Source organism: Macaca mulatta, chromosome 8 (genome assembly GCF_049350105.2).
Source record: "Macaca mulatta isolate MMU2019108-1 chromosome 8, T2T-MMU8v2.0, whole genome shotgun sequence".
NCBI lineage: Eukaryota > Metazoa > Chordata > Mammalia > Primates > Cercopithecidae > Macaca > Macaca mulatta.
This window is the reverse complement of record NC_133413.1, coordinates 84,067,062-84,081,747: the sequence shown is the minus strand read 5'-3', so window position 1 is coordinate 84,081,747 and position 14,686 is coordinate 84,067,062. Positions and strand designations below refer to the sequence as shown.

At 34.6% G+C, this 14,686-nt stretch overlaps 1 protein-coding gene across 33 annotated transcripts in view; it reads left to right on the top strand.

Annotated features, from left to right (window-relative positions):
• Positions 1-14,686, top strand: part of STAU2 (staufen double-stranded RNA binding protein 2) — a 332,176-nt gene that overhangs the window by 252,919 nt on the left and 64,571 nt on the right. For 12 of the 33 annotated variants that reach the window (XM_077943826.1, XM_077943811.1, XM_077943808.1 and 9 more), the window contains one exon: positions 13,493-13,849. The exons of the other annotated variants lie outside the window; for them this stretch is intronic. In XM_077943826.1, the coding sequence (XP_077799952.1) occupies positions 13,493-13,849 (357 nt within the window). The remainder of the gene's footprint in view (positions 1-13,492; positions 13,850-14,686) is intronic. 33 annotated transcript variants of the gene reach the window in all.

The window sequence follows — 14,686 nt, the reverse complement described above, 5'->3', positions numbered from 1 at the left end:
GTAAAATAATAAAACAGGAGACATTGATCATATAATTAGTCTCAAGTTTAGTTTTCTAGACATTTGAACAGAGTAAGATTAAAATATACTGTGTAATTTTATCACGGTCATATAACACTGGTCTCTTCTTATTGCCACTAAGAGCATATGGTTATTTTTATAATTGAAAATATAACTAGCAGAAATCACATTTTCAAGCTTCTATTTTTTTAAAGTGTACAAATGATGAAAAACAGGGCCAACAATATTTTTTTAACTAATCACTGGCAGAAACCAGCATATTTTGTTAGAGGTTTCCCACAAAATACTGTGTAACTCAATACTAGGGATAATTTAACTACAGTGAGCCCTCAGCATCTGTGGATTCAAATAACCAGTGATCAAAAATAATTGGAAAAAAAATTCACAAAGTTTCAAAAAGCAAAACTTGAATTTGCCACGTGCCAAGTAGTGTGTTGAATCCACACCAATGAAGTGGTATGTAGGCATTGTATTCGGTATTATAAGTAATCTAGAGGTAATTTAAAGTATACGGAAGATGTGCATAGATCATATGCAAATACTATGCCATTTTATATAAAGGACTTGAGCATCTGTGGATTTGGGTGTCCATGTGGGTTCCTGGAACCAATGCTCCATTGCTTTTGAGAGACTGCTGTGTAGGAATAGTTCAAACTTTTTGCTTGTTTAGTGACTAAATATATACTGGACCATAATAGCTTGACAGATAGACTGGCAAAGAATGGGTCTTACGCTTTTTTGAATCCCATATGGTACTAGACACATATATGTTATTTAATAAGAACTCTCAGTGATGGCCTCACCTCTTAATTCCCTGAAAAAGTGTAAGATAAATAAAATAAAGGCATGGAGCCCCAGCTTCAGCTCAATCCATGAGAGTGCCAGTCTCTTGACTATCACTGCTTGTCTTTGACAGAGGTATTTCACTTCTGATTACAGTTATTCCATACTCCCATAGTCTAGAGCCCATATGCAATGATATCTTCTGTGACTTGTTTTCTCAGTAGCTGCTATCTATCTTTATCTTCTTCTCCAATGACACCTTTCCCTCAACTTACAAATGTCTCCCTAATTCTAACAAAGTCTTCCATCTCCACCATTTTGTCCTTTTTGAGCTATTATTTTCTTCCTTTCCTCAATTGCCAACCTTTTTCTAGTTTCTCACCTCTTATTCACTGGTAGACAATACAGTGAATACAGGATGGTTATCATCCCAGTCACCGTTGCAACTGCCCCGGCCACAGTCACCCTCGTCCTACTGATTGCCAAATACAAAGGCCTATACTCAGACTTCCTACTTGCCCTTTCTGCAGGATTGCCTCCCTCTTTTATGAAGCCTTCTTTTGCCATGACTGACTTATCTCTTCCTTTGGCTCTTTGTCTTCTGCTGGCCCCTTAAATGCTGTTGTGCCCAAGGCTTTATCCCTGGTATCTTGGGTCCATTTGATTCCTATCCACTTCCAAGTATTGCACTACTGGCCACATTTTGATGCCCTCTCAACCTCCATATTTAGCCATGACACCCTGTGTCAGTCAGGGTTCTCCAGAGTAACAACTAACAGGACATATATGTATTGAGAGAGTAGGTCGGGGGAGAGATTGATTTATTTTAAATAATTGTTGCACATGATTGTGAGGGCTGGCAAGTCCAAAATCTATAGTGCAGGTAAGTGGGCTGGAAACAGGCAGAGTTAATGCAGCAGTCTTGAGTTGAAGGTAGGCTAGTAGGATGGAACTCAGGCATGATTTCTGTGTTACAGTCTTAAGGCAGAATTCTTTCTTCTCTGGGAATCCTGTTTTTGCTCCTGAGGTCTTCCACTGATTGGATAAGGTCCACCCACATTATGGAGGGTAATCTGCTTTATTTGATCAGCTGATTATATATGTTCATCACATCTGCAAAATATCTTCACAGGAACATCTAAACTAGTGTTGGACCAAGCAACTGGGCACCACAGCACAGCCAAGTTAACACATAAAATTAACCCTCCCATTCCCTTAGCTGCTCAGTGTTTATGTCTCATGGGGTAGTAGAAAAACATATGGGTACAGCTTTGACACTTGGTTTATATACTCACTTGCTGGGTTGCCTTGGGCAAGTTTCTTAATCCCCCCAAATAGCAATTCCCTTGTTTACAAAATAAGAACTATAATTATTAGTCTATGTGTTTGTCTTTATGATTTTCTTTTTATGTCAGCGCCGTGCCTATCATCGTGCCAGTTACACAAATACTTGATGAATAAATGAAGTGCTTAATGATGAAAGCAGGAAAGATACTTGAGTTTTTATGTCACCCCAAGGGAGAGTTAGATTAGGACTTCAGAACCAGGATAAAAGTTTTGACTCACAAAATTTTCTAGCAAAAAAAAAAGTAAACATGCATACCCTACTAAATGTATAGTCCCATTTATTTACCTATGGAATCAATGCAGGCCACAGTGTATACACACATGTAGACTGTACTGTGTACATATGTTCTATGGCCATTCATTCAGCAAACACCAAATGTCTCCTAAATGCCAGGCAGTGTGCTAGGCATGGGCCATACTATGTTTAGAGTTCCCTTGCCTTTGCCTTTATTACTTTTTTCACTGGTCTCTGACATATAACAGATAATTGCCTGGAGGAATTATAGGTGACTACAGCATAGCAATAATGTTTACCTTTTTCCTCCCAGAAATAGGGTAGTAGTACGTGGCAGGCTGGCTCTGCTAAATGTTCATTAAATAATATAAATCGGCCGGGCGCGGTGGCTCACGCCTGTAATCCCAGCACTTTGGGAGGCCGAGGTGGGCGGATCACAAGGTCAGGAGATCGAGACCATCCTGGCTAACACGGTGAAACCCTGTCTCTACTAAAAATACAAAAAATTAGCCGGGCGTGGTGGCGGGCGCCTGTAGTCCCAGCTACTCCGGAGGCTGAGGCAGGAGAATGGCGTGAACCTGGGAGGCGGAGCTTACAGTGAGTCCAGATGGCGCCACTGCACTCCAGCCTGGGCGACAGTGCGAGACTCTGTCTCAAAAATAATAATAAGAAGAATAATATAAATCATGTAGAAAGTTAACTTCAACTGACATGATTTTTATCTTACTGGCAAATGTACAAACACAATGTGTCCTGTGTAGAGATTAAGAGATCAGTATATTATGTTGTCACCTATAAATATGTTGAATCATTACCAGCTTTCACTGTGTATTTGTTAAAACAAAATTTAGAGATTTACAAGCATGTGAGATGTTTTATTCACTTCTTTTTAAGAAATAATTCTGTTACAGTAATTATACTGATACAGAAACACTCGAGTGTGTTATTACTAGTCTTACAAATTTGAGGGGAAAGAAAAGGGTCAAAAGACTATAGTAACATCAAGGAGAACATTTATATAATTTCTGTAAAGTTTGGTATAAAAACTGATAAGCTAGTTGAAATTATGTATGATTTTACCTGGAGATAAATAACTTGCAGAGGTTCTATTGCAAGTGTAATTGCTAACTTGAAAAGTTGTCCTGTGATGTAAGTAGGTTCTACTTCAGTCTTTATTACTGAGGGATACTTCATAGCTAATAGTTTATACAGTTTTCTCAATTAGAACCTGAGTATCAGCTTTTATATCACCGGTTTTAATGAACATGGCCTTTCCCAATAATAAGTTGCCAAGAATTTTAATGATATTTATTACTGAATATTGATTTGCTTACACAAATGTGGTTCACTAAAATAAAGCCCTTTAATAATCTTCATAATTTAGACTCCATGAAACAAAGCAGAAATTAAATAAGCTTTACTGCTATAGCAGTAATTTTGGATGTTTATTCATTTTAAAACCAGTCTTGCAATTCTTATGATTACATAAAGATCTAAAGCTTCAGATTAAAGCCAAATCTGCATCATAGAATATGAAATGGGGACTTGGCAATTATTTAATAGACTTAAGCCAATTTAATAGATGAAGTAATCCACTTTCTGTGAGGTTGAGTTCAGAAGATAATTGCCAGTTCTTTGCTTCTTAATGATTGTTCAATGTTAGAAAAAAATCATCCAGAATTTTAAACTGCCAGATAAGAATTAATGAACCTTTCCTGACGAAAGTAGATGTTCCATGGAAGCATTTGATCTATGATTTTCATATACTCGTGCTGAATTTGAGGCTAATTTTATTAATATATTATTTTCCACAATAAAGTAATAAAAATTATAAAACTGAAAGGACTATTAGCCACTGTCTAGGTCTGTGCTGTCTAATACGTTAAGCATTAGCCACATGTGGCTACTGAGCATTTGAAATTTGGCTCATCCAAATTGGGATGTGTGCTCTAAGCATAAAATGCACACTGGATTTGAAAGGCAGCACCAAAAACAAAAGAATGTAAATGATCTCATTAATAAGTTTTTATTGATTAAAAGTTGAAATGGTAATATATTGGGTATACTGTGTTGGTTAAATAAAAAATATTAAAATTAATTTCATCTGTTTCTTTTTACTTTTTGGATGTGGCTATAAAAATTACATATGTAGCCTGCATTATATTTCTGTTGGACTGTGCTGGTCTAGATCAACACTTTTATGTCAAAGATGAGGAAATTGAAGCCCAAAGAAGTAAAGGGATTGATCTAAACATATACAACTTATAAATGGCAGAGCTGATACTCAGACCCAGTCTTTGTGATACCTGATACAGTTCTTTCCATTGTAGCACACTTCCTTCAGTTGTGGCAGTTACAACACACAGACACATACACATTCCAGAGCATATGCATCTAAGTAAGCATTGGTTCCTCCAAAGTGGTCATCTTCGCATCTTGGGAGGCTGTGTATGCATATTTTAGTAATACACTTAGGTTTCCACTTTCAGAAACATCTTGGAATTTTCTAAACTTTCTTTTGATAGCAAATTTGTGTATTTTTGAGGTGACTTTGATTTTTAGAAATAACTACAAGTTATTTGGAGGTGTCTGCTAAGTAATACTGTGTCTGAAACAAAATGTGTTCATAAAAGAGAGCAGCTTTGTATGTGTACATATATGTGTGGGGGGAGACAAAAGAGAACATACAAACTTGAGGTGGACAGTCTTGTGAGAGAGAGTTCCAAAATGGAATTCTACAACCGTATGAATCAATTGTTGCTTCCCTAGATGAATATCATAAAACAATAGTCATTTATATACATAATCTTTTAGATATCTTAATCGTTGTTTTATAGTCACATTTTTCATTAGATAAATCCAATAAATAGTGTTAACTATACATATACATATACATATACATATATATATATATATATGGCTTTATGAATCATTCCTTACAGTAGTTTATGATTTAAGTAAGGGACCGTGTAGTTAAATGTGGGCAAATTAACTAATAAAAAGTTTAAGTTTGTATTGACATTGTATTTGAACACTGGAAGATTCTATGATATTATATTAGCAGTAAAGTGCTAAATAAAGAATTAAGTCATTTAGTAAAGTAACTGATATGTTTTTAAAAATAACTTGTTAGAAGAAAAATGTAAATGCTTAAGATAAACTTCTTTTAACATTTTGACTATTTCTTCTTAACCATTAAAAAATCCTCAATTCCAATTAAATGGCAGAATACTTCTACTTTATTTGATATATGATGCTAAGTGTTTGTATACCTGAGAGGAAAATGCATACTGTAACAGCCTGCAAAATGAAGAAATCCTTCTGAGGTCTATTATATAGTATAACATTAAATATACTTAATATTATAAATACTCAGTATCTATCAATTATTGAATAGCATAAGCATATTTCCTTATATGTCACCAAATTTTATATTTTGGAGAGAGCAACTCACTTCTAATTTGAATATATCAGTTTCCTTGCATGATATTTTTGCATTACACCCAACCATCCCAGAATGCGATACAAGGTAGATTTATTGTTTCCATTGAAAATGAAAAGAAATGATACACAACAAATAATAATTTAAAACTCCCACCTTTATCAGCAGAATCCATTGATTTATAAATGGAATACAGTTTAAGTCTTTAATATGAATATATGATAAAAGAAGCCGGAGAATATGTGCTTAAATACACATGACCTTCTGGGCTTTGCAGTATCTTACGGTACATCTCCATTTTAATGGCTCAGCACAATTGGAAGGATTTTGCTTTTCCTTCTGCATGCATGTAAATCAGTAATCTACAAAATTTTAAATGTTATTTGTTAACAAAACTTCCGTTAAAATGTAAGATAATATTTCATAAAAGTTTTGGGATTTCTAATTACAGTACAAGTAGCTTACAATTTATTGTTGTTGTAGATCATTTTTAAAAGAATCTTTGCTCTGAGCCATGTTTTAGATTTTTAATAGAAGGTGGTACAAACACTACTGTACTTTCTTGTTGTCTAAAAATGGGGAAAACTTTGATATTCAGATCAACTGATCAGGCAGAACCAGTTTTATTTTATATCTTCTTTTGACATTTGCCATAGATGAACTTGAAAATTATTGAATTATTCTCTGTTTTAGGAGAAGTTAAACTTCATTGAGTACAAAAATAAATACATGTCTATTAATAAAGGTTAAAATGTCAGTTTGGAAAAATGATATTTTGAAAAATTAAACATGCTGTTTCTAAGTCACTTGCAATCATGCATGCACACACACGCCGAGAGAATAAGAGAGACAGAATTTTATAGTGAATACCCACATGCCTACCACCTTAATTGTATAATTAATATTTTGCTATATTTGTTCACCTCATCCCTCTATTTAAGTGGGTCTCTATTAACCTGTCTCATTTTTGAATTGGATTTCAAAGAGGCAGACATCTGTATACTCCCTCCACCCCGAGTACTTTAGCATGGGTGTCCTTAAACGTGAGTTTAGTGTTTGCTTATGGTTCCTTTTTTCTTTTGAGATAAACAACAAAGTGTACAAATCTTAAGTGTACCAGTTGACACGTTCTGATCATATGCTTGTGCAACTCAAACCCCTATCAAGATATAAAACGATAAGTTCCTTCACGTCCCTTTTCAGTAACTCTCAGCCCACACGATCGTCAAAGGCAATTGTTGTTCAAGCCCTTAGATAAATGAACTGTAATGCGCCTTTTAGTCAGTAAAGTGTTTTTGAGATTCAGCCCTGTTGTGTGTATCCATAATCTGTTTCTTTCTTTGCTAAATAGTATTTCATTTGCATAAATGCAGTTTGTTTGTTCATTTTCCTTTTGATAGACGCCTGAACTGTTTCCATTTTTTAACTATCATGGATACAGCTGCTGTGAGCATTCTTGTATAAGGCTTTTGTGGATGTGTTTTTTTTCTCTTGCATTAATCTCTAGAGGTGGAATTGCTGGGTCATAGGGTAGGTGTGTGTTTTGTATAAGAGACCATTTGACACTCCCACCAACGATGTATGCAACTTCCAGTTGCTGCACATCCTTGCCAGCATTTGCTACTGATGTTTTAAATTTAGCCATACAGGTGGCTGTGTAATGGTATCTCATTAGGGTTTTAAATTGTTGCTCCCTAAGGACTAATAATTGAGTACTTTTTCCTGTGTTTATTGGTTATTTATGTTTCTTTGTGAAGAGTCTATTCAAATTTTTCTCCATTTTAAATTAGGTTGTTTGTCTTTTCATTATTAAGTTATAGTTCTTTATATATCTTATCCAAACCCTTGTCATACATTTTGCAAATGTTTTCTCTTAGTTTGTGGCTTCCTTATTCATTTTCTTATCAATGTGTTTTCATGAGGAGAATTTTTAAATTTTGATGCAGTTCAATTTATCAGTTTTCATTTTATGTTTATATATCTTTAAGAAACTTTTTTTCTATTCTCAATTTGTGAAGATTTTCTCCTTTGTTTTCATCTAAAAGCTTTATATTTTCAGCTTTTACATTCAGGTCTAAGGTAGACCTCAAGTTAAATTTTGTGTGTGATGTTAGGAAGAAGTTGAGGTTTTTTTTTTCACATGGATATTCAGTTATTCTGACATAAATGGATTTCCTTGGCATTTTCTTGAAAATCAAATGACCAAATAAGTGTAGGTCTATTTCTGGACTCTCTATTCTGTTCCATTGATCCATTTGCTGTTACTACTGTAGCTTTATATTAAGTGAATAGTGATTTTTAATAGCTGCATGTATGCTAGTATGTGTATATACCTTTATTTTACCACCAATTTAATTTCCAGCTTTGTACTACCATAAAAAATACTGCCATGATAATCTTTGCACATATATCTTTCCTCACTTGTTGAATTATCTCATCAGCATTCTATAGGTAGGAATGTTGGGTCAAAGGATGAGTGCATTTTTCATTTTGATGTATAAATCCAATCTGTCTTTTATACTCCCATCAACCTTTGCATTAGAGTACCTGTTTCCTCATACCATAGGAAGAATTAAACTTCCAAAAGATGAATTTTAAAACAAGAATTAGTGAACTTGGGTCCTAAGAGGGGGGTGTGTGTGTGTGTGTGTGTGTGTGTGTGTGTGTTGATGGCATTGGCATTTGCTTTTCATCCTAATTTTTAACTCTGAATCATGTAGAAAGTATTTTCAAGACAGTACTTATCTAGGAAGCATCTTGTCAATTGGAGGTCATTTATTAAGCCTCGGATTCCATTTTAGCATCGGCTGGTAATGACTGTGCATTGATGGAAGCAGTAGGAGAGGTTGACTAAGGTAATGAGTACTGCTGTGATTGTGGAGTCACCTCTGAGAACTTTCACTGAACTCTGTACTTAGGCTTTCCAAAACAACTAAAAAATTCTTAACAATAGAAAACAGTCTGAGCTCATTTAATGCATACCTGGTAATTTTCTGACATAATAGTAGCTTGTATGGCATAGTTTACAATGCCAATCTGAGTCAGTAACAAAGAAATGCTTTATTGTTTTTGTACTCTACATTTACACTAAACTCCTAAATGTTGAAAGTAGAAAACACATCTTGGTACTGGGCCTTTTCTCACCCCAGCCCCCACCTCTACTTCTTGGTGGTGTGGGGAAGGAATTTTCCATTAACTCTCTCTCTTTCTCTGTGGCCAGCTTAAAGGAAAATAATCAAAACATGCCAAATCAGAAAAACACTGAACCATGAGATCTTACTGAGTTTAATGGTTTCTTCTCTTGCATATTTTTACATTGCTCAAAGAAGGCTACTTCTTATTTATTTCTTAAGGATAAGTATAGAGAACTAATTTTGAACCGAGGAGTCAGAAAATGGAAGTTCTAGTCCGAACACATGAACAAGTAAATATTTGGTAAATCACTTAAAACTCTGTAGGCCTTAGTTTCCTCATCTGTGAAGTGATGGGTTTGATCTTTGTTATCTTCAAGGTTCTTCACTGTCCTATAATTATTTGATTGAATCTGTTCCAGGTTTCTAACTTAGGATAAAAGTGTGTTTGAAAATTAAGATTTTAAATGTAACTTAGCTAATTTTTTTAGTTAAAAAAAGCAAAAGTACACATTTAAGAAATGTATCTAAACCCTTTAAACAACTATTTCCCCATCCCTGCATGCTGTGCCTTCCTAAATAATCCCAGAGCAAAGTCTAGGATGATTTTGTGTGTGTGTGCACAAGTACACACAGAAATGTTAGGGGAAATAGACTGTGTGCCTATTTAAGTCACCTGTTGAGAAAATAGGCAACTATTGACAAGTCTGATTCATGGCTGAGTGACTGCTCTGCTAGCCTTCACATGATCCCCACAGAGCAAAATCTTTGACCGCCTGCTAAACAAGGTCTGTTTGAAGTTTCTTTCTAACATTTCCAAAACGTTAATTCAGCAGGATGTCTCCTCTGGGGTTCTCCATGTCACCAAATCAGCAGCTGTTGAAATCCATTCACTTCAGCATGAAATGTTTTCATAAGTGCTTTTTTTATTTGTGACAACAGCAAAGTAAATATAAGACTAAAATTCTACCTCATTCAACATTTACATGTGTTAAAACTGCTTCTGATTGTAGTTTACATTCATGGTGTTTATTTCCAGGCATTAATACTAATAGACAGTTTTACTGCAGAGGATTTGAGATCAGCCTTGCCTGTAAAATATACTATACCATGAATTTCTTTTCAGAATACTTTATTTAACCATTCATACTTTGAATATGTAAGAACTTTTATGACTTTAAAGCAGAAGTGTATGTTTCTTATGAAGCTCTAATTTTTGTGATTTTTGTGCCAGTTTAAGATACGTTTAAATCTCCAGATGAACTATTTGTTAATTTTGCATGGCATTATTTATCAATTCTTTCAGAAATTTCCTACTTTACAAGGAAAAACATTGAGCTTCCAGGGAAATAATTTAACAGGATAGAGTAATGTAGAATTCTTGAGGTAAGGAACTGAGGACCAGCAAAATCTGATGGTAAAGATAAGGCACAGCAATTTCTACATATCATATTGAATTGTTTGAATAGAGCTGTACTCCTCAGAGCTGGAATCTTTTATTCCTTATAAGTAAAGGCCATGTATCTTTGATTGCAGAGTTAAAACATGAGAACTGCTAGGTTTTCTCAACATGAATTGAGCTAAGTCCCTTTTAATGTTTATTTAGGTTTTAAAAGACTTAAGTGTAGTTTTATAAGTTCATTAGCTTGCCTCATTCTTTGAGATGCATTTCACCTTCATATTATCAAATTTCATTACATGCAAAGAATTATCAGATCAACCCATTATACAGCCTAGCAGCATGAAGTCTTTTTCCATCTACAGGGAGAATATTGTGTAAATCAGGCTCTCGGGTTTCAGTGAGAGGCAGAGGGTTGCGCGGTGTCCATTTGTCAAGTTGATGGCACCGCAGTGAGGTTACATTAGCTTGTCTTTGAACAGAAGTGAAATCTTATGCGAAGCTCCCCTTGCTGTCATTTACACTAACATCCATCCTCTTAAACCAAGGCCTCTGAGAAAAACAAAGTGATGGCACAATATAATCAGTCACTCAAGTTGTCTGTCATCTGTTTTCTTAAGGAAATGACTTTTAAGTTACTGGAGCAGAGAACTGTAGCAAATTAACAAAGGTTGTAGTAGTAAAAGTAGGTGGAATTTTTTTTAACTGCAGATGTCTTTCTGAGAAGAATTTATATGCAGAATGCCAAAAAGGATTTCCCCCCCTCTCTTTCATAATGAATCTCATGAAAAGTATTACTTCCTGAACAATAGACCTACTGCTGTTAACAACTGGAGTCTTTCTTGCTTAATGTGAGTACATGTTAATGCTCCTAAGAAACTTTTTGCAGAACTGAGTCTATAAAACTCTGAGCCTCAGTAGGTCCTCTGACAATTAGCTCACCACCTTTGAATTCAGAGCTATCTGAATTTCAGTTATGTAACGGCAAATCTTGCATATAGTAGTAAGCTGCTTTAGAGCAAATGGTACTTTAAGTATAAATGATTGGAACTTCATTACTTAATATTACATGTAGACAATTCCTTTAAAACCCTAACTGCATTGCCAATGATGGTCAATCTAAGTCTGGTGATCAAATTTACAGGTTTTATTTCCCTAAGCCTGTTTTATGGGCTGAAACACTCAGGTCATTTGCACCCTGTCTCATTCATCATGAAGCAGTTAAACTCAGATTGTTAAACCAGGAGAGATTAGCTGACAGACAACGGTACATTAGATTAAGACCTCCATCAGTTGTACTTAACTATTTATTCATCCCATTTGTGTGTCATTTATAGCAAACTATGTTTTTTTAATGGAATTTAAAAGAAGCAGGAAGAGCATTTTTAAATGAGGGAAAATAAGCTTATTGCCTTATAGTCTCTTTTCAGTAATGCAATTAATATTTTTTCATTGTCATTTGCTCTCTCAGTAACTAATATTGAAGGCCTCTTGAAAAGGAAATAATGGATGATTGTACTTGCATATAAAGGAAGTCACCATTTTGTTTGCTTTGTAGACATTTTTCTTTAGTTACATTGCTGTTCGTTTTTAAAAATTAATAAATTTGAAAAAAAAATCCTTCTGCTGAAAGTACTGCTAACAGCAGCACATCCAATCTTTTCTTTAAAACTATTCTAGAAAATCCCTTAAGAATTGATAGAAAAAAAAATGGACACAGACTTTTTAGTATGTGGGAAAGACAAAGTTAGGTTATTCAGAAAAGAAATAAACGAGTACTTATTTTAATTAGAGTGAAATGTATTTTACAGAACGCCACTGTCGTTCATTCCTCTGCCCCGCAATGAGCTATGAAGCATTGTATTATAAAGAAGCTTTGTTGTTTTCTTCTCTTTTGAAACATACGAGAACATTTGGAATTGGTGAACTTCTGAGGACCCAGGAGATCAATCTTGATTAGTTTATTTTCCTTAGCAACGATTTTGATAAAGCCTGGTATAGCTTTTTTTTTTTTTTTTTTTTTTTTTTTTTTTTTTTTTTTTAAGGATTCCTTATTTCCTCTGTTGAGGGATGAAATATTGTTAAAAGCAACTCATAAACGAAACAGTGAAAAACAGTTTAAGTAACTGAATCTTTCATTGTCAATGAGGAGACCTCAGATTTAAAAGACCGATCTTTAATTGCCCTTTTCCTCATATTTCTTCCCAGGGTAACCTCAAGGTGATTTTTAAAGTTATAGCTTAATTGGGTGGTCATTTTGCCTTTGCTTTGGAGCGATTTATTACAGCTTTATTTCCTTTACTACAGCTTTATTTCCTTGAACCAGCAAGACATAAATGCTGAGATCTGTCTGATCAAAAGCTATTTTATGGTGAATTTGGTCTTCTAAATAGAAAACTTGAACCCATTTTTATATTTGAACATTCAAAACTGGAATGTAAACATAGTGTCAAAAGCACTGTAAAAATTCAGAAAATAATATATTGTTTTCTGATTTTAGTCTTTTCATTTTATTTGGAATTTGAAATTATGTTTAAAAGTTAAGGTAATTTTAAAATTCCTACTTTGTAAAAGAGTACAATTATATTACCCCTTTGTGTTTTCAAGAGACAAAAAGTATTTATGGTAAATTTTTTATTCATTCACACATATATTCCCTAACATTTATTGAGTGCAAACTGTATGCCACTAAACAAACTGATTGGCCTAACTTAAATATTTGAGCCACACAAAATGTTTTTTGCTCATGATAAATGGATTTTTTTTCCCAAAGAATATATGTAAGAAAATTTGTATTTCAGAATCACTGATTCTTCCAAATATTTTATCTCAATCAGCTAACATAGGTTGTGATATCCTAATTTTTATATTATAGTTTGTACCTAATGAAAATTTATTTTTGGTTTTTGGAATTTAACCTCTCCTTTCTTGGATCCCAAATTTTGGTTTTCTTTTGTGGTATGAGTGGTTAATCTGTATTAAGTTAATTTGTCCTGGGATTATTTGAACCATTGTTACACATTGATAATAATGCCACAATATTACCTTGTACAGATATATGTAAAGCTCTTAAGATGTGCCAAGATGCCTTATGTGGGCTATTTATAAGAAAAGTGTTCCTTTTCAAATTGCAGAGTGCAGCAGGATCAGGCAAGACTTGGACATTAAACAAACAAACCAGAAGATCTTCTATCACCCTCTTTATCAAATGGAAGGGCACTTCTGTGTGTTTATGTGAGAAAGGAGAAAGAAGTAAATTCTTCATCCATAATCATTGCAACGTTTGGGAGCCTCCACTATTATTACAGAAAATTCACAAGTCACCTCTTCACTTTCTTATTAATGTCCAATGGCTATTAGAGGTTTTCAGTGGGAGAGAAAGACCAAGTTCCCTCTCTTCCATACCAGTCAAGACACACATCTGCCAACCTCCACTCCTACCACCCACCAGAATTAATGACAGGCACCGAGTTCCAGAGTCCTTCCTAGAGGTAATTCTGGAGAATCCTTTCAAAAGAAGTTCTTTGCATCATTTTCCTAACTGACCCACAGATAGCACCGGCAGTCTGATAGACAAGAGTGTTCTTAGGCCATGATTTCATGAAAATGCTTTCGTGCTTGATGATGTCACACGAGCTTATTGCCTTTACCACTTCCAGCCATCTCAAGAGTTCAATGGCCAGCGAGAAAGGGAAATTTTGAAATATTAGATATAGCTTTCTGTTGCCATTATAAAAAGATTTGTTTGTATTTCCAGCTTGAAATAACCCTGTTAAAAACAGATATGAGGTGGGACACAGTGGCTTGTGCCTGTAATGCCAGTGCCTTGGGAGGCTGAGGTAGGTGGATCACTTGAGCCCCGGAGTTCACAACAACCTGGGCAATATAGCAAGACTATCTCCACAAAAAAAAAAATCATCCAGGTGTGGTGGCACACGCCTGTAGTCCCAGCTGCAGTGAGCCATAATATGCCACTGCACTCCAGTCTGGGTGACAGAGAAACACCCTGTCTCAAAAAAAAAAAGAAATATATATATTTATTTATATATTTATGTATATATAATGGATTTTTTCAGGAAAAAGAGAAAGGATTTTCCAAAATTAGCTGTCATGTTTGATAAAGTAGCTGTTCTACTTTTTATACTAATAGCTAGTTGATAATATGCAAACCCAGTCTCAAATACAAGTTTGTGACATCATCTTCTTGCATAAAAAATTTGTTAATGTTTCTCTAGTTATATGACATTTTGAGTAACCTGGGAAGGAAGTAATGTGAAGGGAAGAGACTCTGCTGGATTATTCAAGTGTTCATTTATTTGAAATAAATT